Source organism: Leopardus geoffroyi, chromosome B3, assembly GCF_018350155.1.
Source record: "Leopardus geoffroyi isolate Oge1 chromosome B3, O.geoffroyi_Oge1_pat1.0, whole genome shotgun sequence".
NCBI lineage: Eukaryota > Metazoa > Chordata > Mammalia > Carnivora > Felidae > Leopardus > Leopardus geoffroyi.
Window position 1 is genome coordinate 3,056,315 of NC_059337.1, and position 19,908 is coordinate 3,076,222.

Below are 19,908 nucleotides of genomic sequence, written 5' to 3' on the forward strand. Positions count from 1 at the left end.
ACACTTGCAGAATGCTGCTGTAGACTGAATGTGTGTGTCTCCCCCAAACTCAGATGACAAACCCTAACATCCAATGTGATGGTCATAGGAGGGGGGGGCCACGGGAGGGGACGGGGTCATGAGGGAGGAGCCCCCATGATTGGGACTAGAGTCCTTATAAAAAAGACCCCAGGGAGCTTCTTCATTCCTCCTGCCATGGGAGGACACAGTGAAAAGATGGCTGTGAACCAGGAAGTCCTCACCAGACATCAGATCTGCGGGTGCCTTGATCTTGGACTTCCCAGCCTCCAGAACTGTAAGAAATAGATGTCTGTTGCTTATGAGCCACCCGGTCTGTGGTTTTTGTTATAGCAGCTCAAACAGACTAAGACAAATGTTGCATAAATGGATAATAGTGCATTTCCTAATGGTAATAGTATTCCTGAAAGACGAGAAGAATATATAAATACTCCTGGAGAATGATGTCATAAATAACATGAATAACATGAGCTGGCCTGTTTGATGGGTGGCCCAGCACTATTCTCTTCTTCCAGGCCCTTCCTGCATCCGAGAAGGTGGGAGCCTGGGAACTACATTCTTAGCATCCCTATGTACACAGTTATTCTTTGGGATACTTTCTGCAAAGGAGAGGCACTCGTTCAAGATTTAAAAGGGTGAAATGACACAGCCAGTACTGTTCCTGTAGAAACGAAAGCATGAGGTATAACAGGAGCTTCTCTGTGTCCTTCTGTGATTTACCCATTTTTGAGCTACAAGACTCTGAGATCATCAGTACTGGTCTTCTGTGCTTTCGGAATTTCTGACTTTCTTAACCCTACCTCTCTCTCTTGGCCTCCTGAAGAGTTTTGCAAGCTTGGAATACTGAGATCAGGTTCTCCTGACCGAACACCGATGCCTAACAAAGTTAGTAAGTCTAGGGAAGAATTTATAAAAAGAGAAGAACGAAGGAATCATTTCCAGAATTCCTAGCAAATCTCCCCTCTGTGAATATTTTACCAAGTTGGCCATCATTTAGAAACTGGAAAACCAACACCTGTTTTATCACAAATAACGATGCACATTTGGGACATGAGCCCCGCGGGCTTCCCCGGGAGCGATTTCTTTTTCAAAACTGTTTCGATATGGAAGGAACGAGTTGAGCTACAGAAGCCTGAGGGCAAGGGACAAGCCGGCCAAGTGCCTAGGAATAATTTTACTTATCGAGAAGGGCAAGATATGGAGCATCCTGTAGCTAAATCCTTTTCCTCGCACATGCCTCTCGAATGGCAAATCCTTAAGAAGTCAAAATCTCCGACCTGAAGGTAGGGCTTCTCCTGTTGGGTCACTCCTGCTGGTTTCTGTGTCAGATGCCTGGAGCCTATGCTTTTTCTGGTCCTTGGGAAATCCACGTTTACTGTCCAACCGTCTTTGTTCTGAAAGAGAGAAAGAAGGAGCACTTGTTTACCAGTTAAACATTATCTACCTCTTATTCCAGCTTGGGTGTTCTTAAAGAAGACAGCCGCTAGGAAGTCAGCTCCTGCCGATGAAATGTTCTATCCCGGATGCTCAGGCCCACACAGATCTGGGGGTTCTGTGGGGGTGTGTGGGGTGCTATCGGTGTTCAGTTAGAACAGCTGTGCTAAAACGTGGTGTCTGCATGTTTTCAGGGTTTATAGCCTAAGACGATGGAAAAAATGGAATCCCCCTAATGCCGAAAGGGACTGGAAGAAGCATCTAAGAACAGCAAGACCCCTCCTCTTGAGGGACACCTCAGCAGCAGGAGAATGGGTGACGTTTTATAGGGGACTTCACATGGGGAGATGGCCTTTCCGAAAGGCAGTGAAACTCGAGCATGAGGGCAGGGTGGCAGAGGGACGCCATGTATTGGCAATGTAAGATGTTCTTGATTCCTCAGCCAAGTCATGAGCTGCTCGGCAGGAGGAACCCCTAAGGGAAGAGGTGTGCAGGGCGGAGCTGAGGCAGCCATGCAGATTCAGGAGTGGAGAGGAGCAGAAGTGAGGGATAAGGCTGGCGCTTCTCAGAGCATGGGGAAGGCATTCAGCAATCAGACAGGCTTGGTCAAGCCCATCGGTTGAGAATCTTCCATTCCGAGATCCTAGAAGACCACAGAGGTCTTTGGGAAGGGCCACAGGGAGGTACACCAGTGCCTTCCTGATCAGCACAGCCAGTCCAAGAGGGGTAGTATGAAGAATGCTCAAAGAGAAGGCTATAGGGGCGCCTGGGTGGCTCAGTCAGTTAAGCGTCCGACTTCAGCTAAGGCCATGATCTCACGGTCCATGAGTTTGAGACCCACGTCCGGCTCTGTGATGACAGTTCAGAACATGGAAGCAGGTTCTCTGTCTCCATCTGCCCCTCCCCTGCTTGAATTCTATGCCTCTCAAAAATAAATAAATATTAGGAAATCTAAAAAAAAATAAAATAAAAGAGAAGGATATATATTTGGGCTTTAGGAAAACTTTCTGTGAGTTTCTTGGGTCTCCTCATGTATGTACCAGGATTAAAAATGACCGCCGCACCCCCCCCCCAAAAAAAGAAAGAAAAATAAATAAAAATGACTGCCCCAACCCTGTGTTACTGTGTCAGAGGAGTGAGTGAACATCCAAGTGCTTCGTGCCCGACAGTGGTTCCAATCCCCACATGGGCACCTCCCACCTATTATGACCCTGGACTCCTCGAACTGCCAACAAGAAAAACCATGGAGAAGGTTCTTTCCCATCATCCTCTTGGTTCAGCAGTGGAACCGATGGTAATCTCATACCACGTCCACCAATGACTCAATTCCATTCATTTGTGAAACACGTATTTAGCACTTACTACACCTGTGGTAGGTGCTGGAGCTACAGACAGGATTATCGAATGATCCCTAAAGTCCATCTGACTGACTTCTGTGAGCAACTCTCACTTGGTTCCAAACCCTGGCAGGAGAGAGGAGTATTATTTATTGAGTCCTAAAACCTCAACAGTTTAAATTTTTTTATTTTTATTTATTTTATTTTTTAATTTTATGTATGTATGTATGTATGTATTTATTTTTGAGACAGAGAGAGACAGAGCATGAACAGGGGAGGGTCAGAGAGAGAGGGAGACACAGAATCCGAAGCAGGCTCCAGGCCCTGAGCTGTTGGCACGGAGCCCGACGCGGGGCTGGAACTCACGGACCGCGAGATCATGACCTGAGCCGAAGTCGGACGCTTCACCAACTGAGCCACCCAGGCTCCCCTAAATGTTTATTTATTTTTGAGGGACAGAGTGTGAGCAGGGGAGGGGAAGAGAGAGAGAGAGGGAGACGCAGAATCTGAAGCAGGCTCCAGGCTCTGAGCTGTCAGCACAGAGCCCGGCACGGAGCTCAGACCCACGAACCGTGAGACCATGACCTGAGCTCGAGTCAGTGCTAAACCAATGGAGCTACCCAGGCGCCCCGGATCTCAACAATTTAAAGCCCATTTTGGTGACAAGAATTCGTTGAACTCCAAATATATATTTTTAATTTATTTATTTAAACTCAAATTAGATGACATACAGTGTCGTATTTGTTTCGGGAGAAGAACCCAGTGACTCCTCGCTTCCATCCAACACCCAGTGCTCCTCCCAACAAGTGCCCTCCTCAATGCCCATCCCCCATCTAGCCCATCCCCCACCCACCTCCTCTTTAGCAGCCCTCCGTTTGTTCTCTGTCTTTAAAGGTCTCTTATGGTTTGCCTCCCCCTCTGTCTGTATCTTATTTTTCCTTCCCTTACTCGGGGATCAAAAAGAATGAAATCTTGGCCATTTGCAACAACGTGTATTATGCTGAGCGAAATAAGTCGGTCAGAGAAAGACAAATACCACGATTCAACCCCCATGTGGAATTTGAGAAACAAAAGAGATGAACGCAGGGGAAGGGAATGAACTCCAGATATCATCCCCGATTGTCATCCTGTGTCGAGGGGCGCGTTGTGATGAGCATCTCCCAATTACAACATGGACCCAATGGTAAGGTGTCTTAAGACTCAAGTGATCCGTATTTACTGAGAACATACTGTGCGCCCCCAGACTATATTATATCCTCAGGGCTGCAAAGATAAGATATCAGACATGGTCTCTATCATGAAAGGACCTGCAATTTAATTGAGGAAACGTAAATAAAAGAGGAAACAGTTGCAGAGCAACGTATGTTAGGACTTAATCAGATACCAAACAGTAAGACCAGGCAATAGAGGTCAAGTGAAATCAGAGTCACACAGGAGACAGGAATCCCTGTGTAAGTGACAGAAGTTGGCCCTGCATCTATCCAGTGACAAAGGCAGTGACGGACACCTCTTCCTGGGAGAGCAGCGCTCCTGGAAGCTGTACTTCCGGGGAAACCACGTGTGGGTGGGGGGTTCTATCAGATCATGGCGCAGGAAACCACACCAACTAGAACAGAGCTCGCCGCTGGCCTGGAAGGGGGGTCGGGTCAGCAGATGAGCAAATACACAGGCAGAACACGAAGGGTCTGGATTCTGGGCAGAAAACTGTGTGCCACGGTAGGCTCTTGGGCAGAGAAGTAGCAGCAGGAAAGTGACAGCCTTCTAAGAGAAGAACTGGTAAGACCAAGTGCCAGATGCAGTGCGCAGCGTGTGAGCGGGCGGAGGCAAGCCAGGGTTACAACCACTTAACACCCATCCTGTTTACTCCGCGACTCCAGGACGGAAGAAACCGGGTCCTGCTCTGTACGTATGACAGGAAGCACTTGAACCAGAAGCACCCGACACTTACCCAGCAGGTGGAGTGTAGATGCTGCCGTAGCTTTTCCTAGAGCATTGGTGGCTGTGCAGACATAGGTTCCTTCATTTTCAAGGGAAACGTTCTGCAACAACAGGGATCCATTGAAAAGCAAGGAAATATTGTCACTCAGAGGTCCTCCTCTCTTCAACCAAGTTATATTAGGCTGAGGGACACCTTTGGAATAAAAACAAATATGACAAAAAGCAAATTCCTTTAAGAATAGGGCCACAGAACCACAGGACAGATACCGTTTAGCATTCTGACCGCACGGCAGCGAACAGGCTGAATTACATAAAATACGAGAGATGGCTATTTATTTCTAGGTCTGGAGAGATGGCTATTTATTTCTAGGTCTGGAGCTCCTCCACGGCAGGGAGGGGGTCCTGTTAAAGCAAAGGGCTTTGGGCTACTGTGTACCTGACTGGTTTATGGATGCGAGTCAATGGGAGCCAAAGAGGGCGGGATTGCTCTGTATCAGGAAAGGAAAGAAATGTGACGGTGAGTGGGGTGGTGGGAGGAGAGGGGTTGGTGGAGCTGGAGGTAGAGGCAGAGAGAGACATTCCCAGAGGTGGGTTAACACAGAGGAGTCTCCGGAAAACAAAAATACTAATGTGAATCTTTAAGTTGTTTGCTGCACGCAGCCAACAAAATGCTCCTCCTTTAGAAAAAAAATATGAAATCTTTAGGGAGGGGCGCCTGGGTGGCTCAGTCGGTTAAGCGCCCAACTTCAGCTCATGATCTCACGGTTCGTGGGATCGAGCCCCGTGTCAGGCTCTGTGCTGACGGCTCAGAGCCTGGAGCCTGCTTCGGATTCTGTGTCTCCCTCTCTCTCTGCCCCTCCCCTGCTCATATGTGTGTGTGTGTGTGTGTGTGTGTGTGTGTGTGTGTGCGCGCGCGCGCGTGCGCACGCGCTCTCTCTCTCTCTCTCTCTGTCAAAAATAAATAAACATTTAAAAAAATTAAAAAAAAAAAAGAAAAGGTAATCTGTACAACTGTTTCTTGAAATCTCTAAGGCACATTTATGGCCTAACACACAATCATTTCGTTGTTTTTTTTTTTTTTTTTTTTTTTTGGCAAATGTTCTATGCATACCTGAAAAGAAAGTATGCTATTTCTTTTTAGGGTATAAAGTTCAAATATTTACAAGAATGAAATTTTATTATCTTCTTTTACTATGTGTCCTTATTAACCTGCTTCTCCTTGAGAGCTCACATCCAGAAAAAGCGTTCCCGTCTACTATGTTTACCACATTTTTTATGTTTTCCCCATTTTTGTTGTTATGTATTCTATCTTATCCAGCACATGACAGTTCATGTTGCCTCCACTTTACTGTGGATTTTACTTTTTTTTTTTTAAATGGATGTCTTTTTATCCTTTTTTAGAGTCTTAAATCCTATCTTGTCTGATTTTACTATTATGACTCTTGGTTATTTTGTTTTCTTCTACCTAATATACTTTTGTCCAATTTTTACAACTTGCTGTATAATTCTATTCCAGCAATGTCTCGTGTAGTTGTATATCATTAGGTTTTATTTGGAAACCTAATCTAAGAGCCTTTGCAGCATTAACCCTGTTAGCAACTTATTGTGATTACACATATGTTTAGGTTTACATTGTCATTGTTCTAGACCTTCTGATTTTATGGGCCTTTGACTTTTGCTTATCCTTTCTTTGTTCCCTTTTGTCTTGTAGAGTGGAAACTAAACGCTGTGTTTAAAGTTCCAATAATGTTACAATTTACTTAAAAAAAAAAAACCAACTAGTTGGCATTAATTTGACCAGATCTTTCAACATTACAATCACATTGATCCTTGAATCTCATAATCCCCCTTTCTGGGAATTAATGCTATCAACATACCCGCATAAAAAATGCTGTATTTATGCAGTTATATAAAAGCAAAAGATTGGAAACAAGTCACATACCCAACAGGGACCCATTAACTAACTTGTAGTACATCAGTGTAATGAAATATTGATATGTGCAAAATTACTGAAAGAACAAAAAACAGTCAACCAATAATATACCCAGCAAAAAATGTCCTTTAGAAATGAAAGAAAAATAAAGATTTTTCCAGACAAATGAAAGTCGAGTGAGTTCATCATCAGACCTGCCTCATAAAAAATGCTGGAGAGTTCTGCAAGTTGAAATGAAAGGACACAAAACAAAAACACAAAAGCATATGAAAGTATAAACTCACCAGAAAAGCTAAATATATACACAAATATAGAACACTCTAATACTGTAATGGGTCTGTATAAATCACTCTTAACTCCAATATAAAAGTTAAAAGACAAAAAGAATGGTGTAAGAAAGTGGTCTAGTTTCATTCTTCTGCATGTTTCTGTCCAGTTCTCCCAGCACCATTTGTTAAAGAGACTGTCTTTTTTCCATTGGACATTCTTTCCTGCTTTGTCAAAGATTAGCTGGCCATACTTTTGTGGGTCCAATTCTGGAGTCTCTGTTCTATTCCATTGGCCTCTGTGTCTGTTTTTGTGCCAATACCATGCTGTCTTGATGATGACAGCTTTGTAGTAGAGGCTAAAGTCTGGGATTGTGATGCCTCCTGCTTTGGTCTTCTTCTTCAATATTACTTTGGCTATTCGGGGCCTTTTGTGGTTCCATATGAATTTTAGGATTGCTTGTTCTAGCTTCGAGAAGAATGCTGGTGCAATTTTTATTGGGATTGCATTGAATGTGTAGATAGCTTTGGGTAGTATTGACATTTTGACAATATTTATTCTTCCAATCCATGAGCACAGAATGATTTTCCATTTCTTTGTATCTTCTTCCATTTCCTTCATAAGCTTTCTATAGTTTTCAGCATACAGATCTTTTACATCTTTGGTTAGGTTCATTCCTAGGTATTTTATGCTTCTTGGTGCAATTGCGAATGGGATCAGTTTCTTAATTTGTCTTTCTGTTGCTTCATTATTAGTGTATAAGAATGCCACTGATTTCTGTACATTGATTTTGTATCCTGCGACTTTGCTGAATTCATGTACCAGTTCTAGCAGACTTTTGGTGGAGTCTATCGGGTTTTCCATGTATAATATCATGTCATCTGCAAAAAGTGAAAGCTTGACTTCATCTTTGCCAATTTTGATGACTTTGATTTCCTTTTGTTGTCTGATTGCTGATGCTAGCACTTCCAACACTATGTTAAACAACAGCAGTGAGAGTGGACATCCCTGTCGTGTTCCTGATCTCAGGGGGAAAGCTCTCAGTTTTTCCCCATTGAGGATGATATTAGCTGTGGGCTTTTAATAAATGGCTTTTATGATGTTTAAGTATGTTCCTTCTATCCCGACTTTCTTGAGGGTTTTTATTAAGAAAGGATGCTGAATTTTGTCAAATGCTTTTTCTGTATTAATAGACAGGATCATATGGTTCTTATCTTTTCTTTTATTAATGTGATGTCTCACACTGATTGATTTGTGAATATTGAACCAGCCCTGCAGCCCAGGAATGAATCCCACTTGATCATGGTGAATAATTATTTTTATATGCTGTTGAATGTATTAGGTGAACATAAGAATATAATAAAGATGTACTTATTTTGTGATACTCTGGGATAATTTAAATAAATAGATTATTAAAAGCAAAAGAAATAAAAGACAAAAAGAAGTAAGACTTCGAATATGAAAATTTGTTAAGAATACTCAATGTAGGGGCACCTGAGTGGCTCAGTCGGTTAAGCGGCCAACTTTGGCTCAGGTCATGATCTCGCGGTCCATGGGTTCGAGCCCCGCGTCGGGCTCTGTGCTGACAGCTCGGAGCCTGGAGCCTGTTTCAGATTCTGTGTCCCCCTCTCTCTGACCCTCCCCCGTTCATGCTCTGTCTCTCTCTGTCTCGAAAATAAATAAACGTTAAAAAAATTTTTTTTTAAAAAGAATACTCAATGTAAAAACATGTAAAGTGTGACATCAGTAACATAAAGTAGGAAGATAGAGAGGTAAAAGTGTAGAGTTTTTTGTATTAGATTGAAGTTATATTGTTATCACCTTAAAATAATCAATTATAACTATTAGATGTTTTATGTAACCCCTCACAGTAATCACATACCAAATATACCATTAATAGATACACAAAAGAAAAAGAAAAGAAAAATGAAAGCAAAGCATGCCAGTATTAATAAATCAGCAAATCATAAAGGAAGTTGGACATAGAGGAAAAGAGAGACAAAAGAACCACAAATAAGACAGAAAAACAATTAACAAAATGGCAATTCTAAGTCCTTACCTATCAATAATTACTTTAAATGTAAATGGATTAAACTCTTCAACCAAAAGCACAGTGGCTGAATTGATTTAAAGAGAAGCTCTAACCATATGTTGCCTGAAAGAGACTCTCTTTAGAATTACAGATACACATTGACTAAAAGTGAAGGAATGGAAAAAGATATTCCATGTAAATGGTAACCAAATGAGAGCAGGGTGTCTGTACTTATATTAGACAACATTAAGTCAAAAACTGCTATAAGATACAAAGGTCAGTATATATTGATAACGGGGTCAATTCATCAGGAAGCTATAATAACTATAAATATTTATGCATCCAATATCAGAGCACCTAAATATACAAGGCAAACATTGACAGATCTGTAAAGAGAAATAGATAGCAATACAGTAATAGTAGAGGACTTCAATATCCCACTTTCGACAATGGATAGGATTTCCAGACAGAAAATTAACAAGGAAACAGTAGACTTAAACTACACTATTAACCAAATGGACCTATCAGAAAGACACAGAATATTTCACCCAACAATAGCAGAATATACATTCTTCTCAAGTGTACATGAAACATTCTTCAAGACAGATCACATGTTAGGCCAGAATACAAGTCTTAACAAATTTAAGAAGATTGAAACCACACCAAGTATCTTTTCTAACCACGCTGGAAAAAAACTAGGAATTGGTACCAGAAGGAAAATTGGAAAATTCAAACATGTGGAAATTAACCCAGATGCTCTTGAGCAACCATTGTCAAAGAAGAAATCAAAAGGGAAATTAGAAAATACCTAATATGAAAGAAAATAAACATAGGACTAACAAAATCTGTGGGATGCAAGAAAAGCAGTAGTAGGAAGGAAGTTTATAGCAATAAATGCCTGCATTACAAAAGAAGAAAGATCTGGGGCACCTGGGTGGCTCAGTCGGTTAAGCATCTGACTTAAGCTCAGGTTGTGATCTCGCTGTTTTTGAGTTCAAGCCCCATGTTGGACTCTGTGCTGACAGCTCAGAGCCTGGAGCCTGCTTTGGATTCTGTCTCCCTCTCTTTCTACCCCTCCCCTGTTTGCATGTGCTCTCTCTCTCTCAATAATAAATAAACATTAAAAAATTTTTAAAAAGAAGAAATATCTCAAACAACCTAACTTTATCCTTCAAGGACCTAGAAAAAGAACAACAAACTAAGCCCCACATTAGCAGAAGGAAGATAAAAAACACAGGCATTGGAGCACAAGTAGGCAAAATAAGGAATAGAAAAGCAATAGAAAATATTAACAAAAATAAGAGTTGTTTTTGAAAAAAGAAAGTAAGCTGACAAACCCTTATCCATCCTTACTAAAAATAATAAAAGGGTTCAAATAAGATAAAAAATGAAAAAGGAGACATGAAAACTGATGACATAGAAACCAAAAGGATCACAAGTTATTCATAATTTGAATAATTATACACCAAACCTAGAGGAAATGATACATTCATAGAAACATACAAACTACCAAGACTGAATCATGAAGAAACAGACAACTTCAACAGGTGTGAATAATGTATAAGGAAATTGAATCAGTAATCTGAGGCCTCCCAACAAACAAAAGTCCAAGACCAGATGGCTTCACTGATGAATTATACCAAACCGTTAAAGAAGATTTAATACAATCCTTCCAAATTCTTCTGAAACATTTAAGAGGAAGAAACACTTCTTTTTTAATGTTTATTTTTTATTTTTTAGTGGGGTAGAAAGATAGGGGGACAAAGGATCTGAAGTAGGCTCTGCGCTGATAGCAGAGAACCCAATGCAGGGCTCAAACTCACAAACTGTGAGATCACGACCTGAGCCGAAGGTGGACACTCAACCAATTGAGTCACCCAGGTGCCCCTAGGAAGAAACACTTCTAAACTCATTTTATGAGGCCAACATTGTCCTGATACCAAAGGCAGACAAAAACACTACAAGAAAAGAAAACTACAGGCCAACATTCCTGATGAAAACAGATGAAAAAATCTTCAAAAAAATACCAGCAAACTGAATTCAGTCACACATTAAAAGGATCTTATAACATCACCAAGCGGGGTTTATCCCTGGGATACATGCAAATTAATTAATGTGATACAGATTGTATGAACAGAATGAAGGATAAAAAACACATTATCATCTCAATAAATGCAGAAAAAGTATTCAGCAAAATCTAACCCTCTTTTCATGGTAAAAAAACCTCAACAAATTAGATATTGCAGGAACTTACTTCAATGTAATAAAATCCATATATGATAAGCTCATAGCTTATCACCCTTATCATATTCAATGATGAAAAAGTGAAAGCTTTTCCTCTAAGATCAGAAAGAAAAACAAATAAGCCCACTCTTGAAACCTATATTCAAAATGGTTCTGGGAGTCCTACTCAGAGTACTTAGGCAAGAAGAAGAAATTAAAGGCATTGGGTCAGAAGAAAGTAAAATTATTTCTGCTTTCAGATGACATAATCTTTTATGTAAAAAATCCTAAAGACCACACACACACACACACACACACACACACACACCCCAAATAAACAAAATCAGTAAGGTTGAAGGGTACAAAATTAACATACAAAAATCTGTTGCATCTGTACACTAACAATGAAATATCTAAAAAGGAAATGAAGAAAGTAATCTCATTTATAATAGCATCAGAAAGAATACAAACTTAGAAATAAACTTAACATAGAAGGCAGAAGATGTACACAGAGATAAGTACAAAGCATCCATGCAAATAAGTAAAGAAGATACAAATAAATGGAAAGGCATCCCATTTTCATGGACAGGAAGACTTAATATTTAAAATGTCCATACTACACAAAGCAATCTACAGGTTCGATGCTATACCCATCAAAATTCCAATGGCATTTTGTTTTTTACAGGAATAGAGAAAACAATCCTAAAATTCATATGGAACCAATGAAGGCACCAAAGGGCCAAATCAATATTAAGAGAAAAAGAACAAAGCTAAAGGTATCACACTTCCTGATTTCAAAATATATTACAAAGCTATAGCAATCAAGACAGAATGGTACTGGCATTAAAAACAGGGACATAGGGGTGCCTGAGGTGGCTCAGACAGTTGAGCATCTGACTTTGGCTCAGGTCACGATCTCACAGTACGTGGATTTGAGCCCCACATTGGGCTTTGCATGGCAGCAAAGAGCCTGCTTCAGATTCTGTCTCTCTCTTTTTCTGTCCCTCCCTCACTTACCCTCTCTCTCTCTCAAAAATAAATAAACATTAAAATAAAAAAAAAAAAAAAACTAACAGGCACATAGACCAATGTGACAGAATAAAGAGCCCAGCATTAGACCCATGCAAATAGGGCCAACTGATCACAAAAAAGGAGTATACAAGTTAAGTTTTGGAGGTGACGGATATGTGGATTACCTTGACTGGGATGATGGTTAATGGGTGTATGCATGTATCCAAACTCATCAAATTGTGTATATTAGGCATACACAATTTTTTGTATCTCAATCATATTTCAATAACACTTTTTAAAAAAAGAAATGTTCTCAACTGAAAACTGCAAGGTGTAGAATGCTGTGTTGAATAGGCTTTTACATAAAAAAGAGGAAAAAGTAAGTCTTCGTGCTTGCATAGAGAATCTTTGCAAAGAGACAGAAGAATCTAACAAAGTTGATACCCTGGCACAGGTGCAAAGGGGGCAGGAACAGAGATGAGAGCAAGACTTTTCATCATATGATGTCTGCTGAATGCCTCACCTACCTTCAAATTTTAAAAAGTTGAAAAAACTCAAACCATATCTCTTAGATCTCCAATTTTCCTTCTAGGATGAGAAAATGTGAAGTTTTCCTTCCTCTTCATCCTTTCTTTCTTCTGATAGAATATAGGATTGAAATTCTGATCATTTTACATTTTTATTTTTCATCATATATCTTCTTTAAATTTTTTTTGAGATTTGCCATCTATTTTTAAAAAATTTTTAATGTTTATTTATATTTGAGAGAGAGGGACACAGAACATCAATATGGGGGAGGGGCAGAGAGGGACAGAGACAGAATCCGAAGCAAGCTCCAGGCTCTGAGCTGTCAGCACAGAGCCTGGCGTGGGGCTCAAACTCACGAACTACGAGATCATGACCAGAGCTGAAGTCGGACGCTTAACTGACTGAGCCACCCAGGCGCCCCATAGATTTGCAATCTATTTTTAAGTCACTAAAATAAATTCTTAAATTCTATATTTAAGTTGTTTCAATGTTTATTATGACTCCCTTAATATTGCAATGTCTCCATGATCATAATTAAGCTTCATGTCTTGCTTGACAGGGCAGGCTTTTGGGAGTATTTTTCCCACAAAGGTAGGAAGGTCAGTGGGTAGGACAGATTATGAATCCTGGAGTGTGTAGGAACGTCTTCTCTTCTCCTCACTAAGAAACAGCTCAGCTGGCTACAGAACTGGAGTGCCGTAATGCGATTTCCTCCACACCGCTCATGCCGACCCTTGTCATGTGGGGCTTTCATAGTTTGAAGAAGTCCGAGGCAGGCCTATTTTTTTATTCCCTTTTAGGTAATCTGTTGTCGTTATTTCTTTTTTTCTTTTTGGATTCCTGCAGGATTCTGTGATCTAAAATTTTCAAAAACTTTGCCAGGATACGATCAAGAGATAGTATTACTTGCTCGTCAGTTCTGCCTGGAACACTCTGAGCATTTAATCTACAAACTATAGTCACTGCTTCCATTCAGTAAAACTTTTTTTTCTCCCCTCCCTTCCTTCCTTCTCCTCCTTTTCTCTCTCTATCCCTCTCTCTCTCTCTCTCTCATCTATCCATCATCTATTTATCATCTACCTATCATCTGTCTATCATCTCTGAATCTATCAATAATCTATCTATCTATCTATCTATCTATCTATCTATCTATCTATCATCTATGAATCTATCAATTATCTATACATCTATCACCTATGAATCTGTCAATTATCTATTTATCTATCATCTATGTATCTATCAATCATATATCTACCTCTCTCCATCCAACCATCCATCCATCCACCCATCTACCCATCTATCTACCTATCCATCTATCTATCCGTCCAGCTGTCTGTCTATCTTTAAGTCTTAAATTCTGTGTCTACTCCTTTTCCTTCTCTTGCTCAGGAACACCAATCATGTGATTATTAGTCTTTCTTTTCCATGCCCATTGCCCTAGGTATCATTGTTTTTAGCTCTCTGTTCTTTTTCTCTGCATTTTGCAAGAAATTCTGAGCTTGCCTCAGAATTTTCCTCATTTTATTTGGAGCATTTTATTTTCTGCTTCTAATGTTGGCTTTATTTTTGATTGGCTTTTAACATTCTTTCCAGCATGATTGTTATTTCTGCCTCTCTTTTAGTGGCTTTACCCCCAGCTTTACTGAGATATGATTGACACAGAACATTGTGTATGTTTAAGGTGTGCAACACATTGGTTTGATGCACCTGTAGATTGCAAAATGACTACCACCATCCCGTTCATTACCCAACACCTGCATCATGTCACAGAGTTACCATTTCTTTTTTGAGGTAAGCACATCTAAGATCTACTCTCTCAGCAACTTTCAGTTAAATAAACTAACAAATTAACAGTTTTATTTTTTAAAATTTCTCTTTGATTTCATCTTGCTTTTCTAGAATTTGCGGGGGGGGGCAAGGGGAGACATAACACTTATACTTAAAAATTTTTAATGTTTATTTGTCTTTGAGACAGAGAGAGACAGAGTGTGAGCAGGGGACAGGCAGAGAGAGCCAGAGACACAGAATCCAAAGTAGGCTCTAGGCTCCAAGCTGTCATCACAGAGCCCGACGCGGGGATCGAACTCACAAACCATGAGATCTTGACCTGAGCTGAAGTCGGACGCTTAACTGACTGAGCCACCCAGGCGTCCCTAACATTTACTTTTTTGATACAACCGACGCTCTTTGTGTGCTTCCTGATGCTTGTCCAACATCGTATTTGCGCTCAGCGTCAGCTCAGAGGCTGACCCAGATCTCTACTGGGCAGAAATTCCTCGTGGCCTCATCCAGGCCCAAATGGACATTCAGCCTCAGTGCTGTCGATGACTGATGTCTTTTACACACTTTATTCTTATTTCAAATGGTAACATTAGGCAGGGCGGGCAACTTTTCTGCCTCAAGACCACAGGAGTAAATTTGTGTTTTCCTGAAGGTCTTAGACCATACTGCTCAAAACTGGACAAGAGTAATGGCAAGAGACTATGCTAAACTATCCCCTCGGCTCTGAGATACGTGTGGGATCAATTCATTCATTCATCAACTCACCTTTCCTTTTATATATTTATTCAACTAATTTTTCTTTTTTTTTTTTAACGTTTACTTATTTTTGGGACAGAGAGAGACAGAGCATGAACGGGGGAGGGTCAGAGAGAGAGGGAGACACAGAATCAGAAACAGGCTCCAGGCTCTGAGCCATCAGCCCAGAGCCTGACGCGGGGCTCGAACTCACGGACCGCGAGATCGTGACCTGGCTGAAGTCAGACGCTTAACCGACTGCGCCACCCAGGCGCCCCTAATTTTTCTTTTTTTATTAAATTTTTTTTAATCTTTATTTTTGAGAGAGAGACAGATCGTGAGCAGGGGAGAGGCAGAGAGAGAGAGGGAGACACAGAACCCGAAGCAGGCTCCAGGCTCTGAGCTGTCAGCACTGAGCCCGACAAGGGGCTCAAATCCACGAGCCATGAGATCATGACCTGAGCCGAAGTCGGACGCTCAACCGAGTGAGCCACCCAGGCGCCCCTCAACTCATTTTTCTTATGTGCTTTCTATGGCCAGCACTCTCATAGAGAATCACTACCACATTAATCTCAGGCCTCTCCAGTAAGCTGTGGGGACAGTGTCTGGCAGAGAGCAGACATATAAATATTTGCTGAACGCATACATGAACAGGGAGTAGATCTTCTGGAAGAAAATCATTGTATCTCAAAGATACAACTGCGTGACTTTGGTTATTCATGGCAATGTTCTCTTCCAAACAGAGAAGATAGTAAAATGCAGACTCTGTGGTAAGTCCTCACACCTTCAGACACAATTATTTTGGAATCCCTGGTAATTTAGGGAAGGTCTGTACTTGCCAGGAAGCAAATAATCTTCTTAAATATTTTGATTAAAAAAGGGCAAACCATATCAAAAACCCCTTCAAACATTTCACCAGCTTCCATACACGTGAACTTAATTATTTTACTAATTAAAGGAGAGTCCTTTAAGATCCCCTATTGAGTAATTCTTTTTTTTTTTTTAATTTTTTTTTTCTCAATGTTTTTATTTATTTTTGGGACAGAGAGACACAGAGCATGAACGGGGGAGGGGCAGAGAGAGAGGGAGACACAGAATCGGAAACAGGCTCCAGGCTCTGAGCCATCAGCCCAGAGCCTGACGCGGGGCTCGAACTCACGGACCGTGAGATCGTGACCTGGCTGAAGTCGGACGCTTAACCGACTGCGCCACCCAGGCGCCCCCCCTATTGAGTAATTCTTAAGTGACCACACATTTTTGAAAGAGATGTGAGTTTGAAAACATAACAATTCAAGAATCTCCATTAATTGTGACATGTCTCCTACAATTAGTCTAAATAAATGGAGTTTTTCTCAAGTTATAAAACCTCTCATGGGGAGAGACCCTGAAGAGTTTCAGATGCATTGGCTTATTTGTCACGCCTCCATGGTAAGAAACGTGTAAACAACAGTGTTGTAAAGTTCTACGTGAAAGAGGTTTACTGAAGGCCTTCAGCCAGGCTAGACGAGCCATGTAGAGGTCTAACTTCAGGCAGAAGGAACAGCACGTGCCTCAGCCCTAAAGCAGCATTCCTCACATGGAGTCCCTTAACCCCACCTGGGTGCATAGATGGAAGTCAAGGTTCCATGGCCTTTTCACTAACTCTAGCTGACATTTAGAATTTCCAGCAACTATGAACATAGCCAACAAAACAAGGTGGCAGGATCTCCAACTACGCAGCTAACGGAAACCACAGGTAAACACTTTCGTGTCACGTTACGGTTGTTACAGAGCTCTCAAAATATCTCGTATGCCATCACTACTTTGAAATCATGGCAATTATTGGATCCAATGCTAGATTTGGAATTGAGCGCATCAGGAAAAAGCACTTATATCATCATATGCCACTTCTGATATACTATTTATTTGAGATTTTGGTTAGAACTGGCTTTCTTTGGAATACAATGTATTTTATTTTCTGCTTTTGAGAATGCTATTCTAAGAAGCAGCCCCATAGACTTTATCAGCCTGGAGTTCAGGGTACACTCCTACTTTGGAGGAGCAGGAAAGAACACTGTGGCTACAGAGGTGTGACCGAGGAAGGTACATGGAGGAGACAAGGGCAGAGAAGTGGCAGGTGGGGAGGGGACTCAGACCACAGCACTGCAGGTCATAGTGAAGATTTGGCTTTTATCCCAAAGGCTTTGAGCCTGCCTCACTTGTGTGCTCTGTCTCTCTCTAAGTAGATACATAAACCTAAAAAAAATTAAAGATAGAAATACCCTACGATCCAATAATTCCAGTAGAGGGTATTTACCCAAACAATGGGAAAACACTAATTCCAAAGGGATACAGGCATCCCGATGTTTACAGAAGCATTATCTACAATAGCCAAATTACAGAAGCTGTCCAAGTGTCCATCAATCGATGAATGGATAAAGAAGGTCACACACACACACACACACACACACACACACACACACACACACTGGGATATTACTTGGTGATCAAGAAGAATGAAATCTTGCCATTTGCAATGATGTGGACAGATATAGAGTATATTATGCTAAGTGAAATGCCACTCAGAGAAAGACAAATACCATATGATTTCACTCATATGTGGAATTTAAGACACAAATGAACAGAGGGAAAAAAGAGGGGCGTCTGTTGGGCTCAGTCGGTTAAGCGTCTGACTTCAGTTCAGGTCATGATCTCACGGTTCGTGAGTTTGAGCCCCACACTGGGTGAGCTCGAACCCTGCTTCGGGCTCCGTGCTGACAGTGCAGAGCCTGCTTGTGATTCTCTCTCTCCCTCTCTCTGCCCCTCCCTGGCTTGCACTCCATCTCTCTCCAAATAAATAAATAAATAAATAAACTTAAAAATAAATAAATAAATTCAATAGAACCGACTACAGGCTGGAGACATTGTTTTCTTCTGTATATAATTCCAGCTGTCTTTTTTTTTTTTAATGTTTATTTACTTTTGAGAGAGAGAGAGAGAGAGCTTAAGCGGAGGAGGGGCAGAGAGAGAAGGAGACAGAGTTAGAAGCAGACTCAGGCTCCAAGCTGTCATCACAGAGCCTGACGTGGAGCTCCAACTCACAAACTGTGAGATCATGACCTGATCCGAAGTCGGGCGCTTAACCGACTGAACCACCCCGGCGCCCCTCCAGCTGTCTTCTAAAGAAGGTGGATACTCTTCCTTCAGGACATCTTGCAAGATTTCGATGCGTGCATCTGTAGGCAAGGGCCACATAACAGGGAGAGAAGAACTTAGAGTCCCTACGGCAATCCTAGGGGTTGGGGAAAGCAGAGGGGGGGATGAGAGAGAACAGGGAGCAGAGGGGCAAGGGGATAGGATGCCTTTGCCATGATCTCTCAAGCCTCAGCCTTGCTTTGAAAGGTTGTCAAGTGCTGGGTAACAATGGAGGTCTTGCTATGAGTAGAAAGCAGTCAAGGAACTGACTTTTGTATCCTGGTTGATGGGAGGGCGAGAGAGAGAGAGAGAGCGAGAGAGAGTGAGTGCACATAGCAGGTGAGTACAAGAAGAAGCCAGAGGCAGAGGGTCCAGCCCAGTGTAAGCCCCCATTACTGCCAGAAGTCAGTTCCAGAAGGCTCCCGAATTTCCAGCCTCTGGAACTGACAGGAGTCAGAGACAACTCCACGAGCAACCTCAGAACAGCAAGGGTATGATACTGGGTTTGCACACACAGGGATATTCTCCCCGAGCCAGCAGTTTCAGATTGCAAAGCAGAACCCGGCCGGTTTTGAGATGCAAAAGGAGACACGTAGGTCTCCAGAGTGGATAAAAAAGAAAACGACCCCCTGCAACTCAGCACCTAGAAGCGTCGTTACCCGTGTGAACATGTTCAAAGAACGGAAGAGGCAGGAGGAAACTCAGACGAGGTGCTTCTGACCACTGCTCTTGACGGTCTTTCAAAATAACAAATGTGTGCTCTGTTGAAACAGCGACAGAATGTCAGAAATAGTTTAAACTTATTTATCTAACCTCAAAGACAGGCTATTCCCCTAAGACACGCAGCCCTGAGATACTTCGTGTTCTGTTTCCACAATGCTGGAATCGTTTTTGGAAGGCAAACGTGGTGGTAAAAAAAAAAAAGTTCAGCTCCGGAGGGTTTGTAAAACACATGTTTGCAGCAAGTCTGAACCTCTGGGTGTCTTTAAAAATAGTCACTGTTTAAAAACAAATATCCCTCGTCCTTGAAAGGCCCACGGAACATTCCACACTACAAAATCCTTGGCCTGTTCGGACAGCTCTAAAATGCTAAATTTTTATATCAATGTATCACAGATATTATACCTGTAGGGTTTTGTTCATTTCTTGATTTCCCCAAGCTACTCAACACTTACACAATGTTCTGGATTTTTTTCACACGTGATGACGGGAAATTTCAACTACCGTTAGTGACCTCTGGGGGGCTATGAAGAAGTTGTATTGTCAATTCATAGGATAAGAGGCAAATTGAACACAGCATAGACAAACCACAAGGGGAGACATTACTAACAGAGGAAACAGGAAAGAGCTCACCGTCCCCATGTCAGAGACAAACACCTCAACACGACCAGCACAAACAGTATATATACTCTTCCTGAATGTGGGGCCAGTGTTCACAATGTAGTAAATATGGTAAGAAATGCTCCCATTTTGAGTTAACTGCACACTCTTCTGTT

General features: G+C 41.5%; 1 protein-coding gene across 1 annotated transcript in view; it reads right to left on the reverse strand.

Annotated features, from left to right (window-relative positions):
• Nucleotides 1-19,908, reverse strand: part of ADAMTSL3 (ADAMTS like 3) — a 352,536-nt gene that overhangs the window by 21,626 nt on the left and 311,002 nt on the right. Inside the window, exons 24-25 of the mRNA XM_045448581.1 lie at nucleotides 4,738-4,920; nucleotides 1,296-1,412 (exon numbers count right to left, since the gene is read on the reverse strand). Of these exons, the coding sequence (XP_045304537.1) occupies nucleotides 1,296-1,412; nucleotides 4,738-4,920 (300 nt within the window). The remainder of the gene's footprint in view (nucleotides 1-1,295; nucleotides 1,413-4,737; nucleotides 4,921-19,908) is intronic.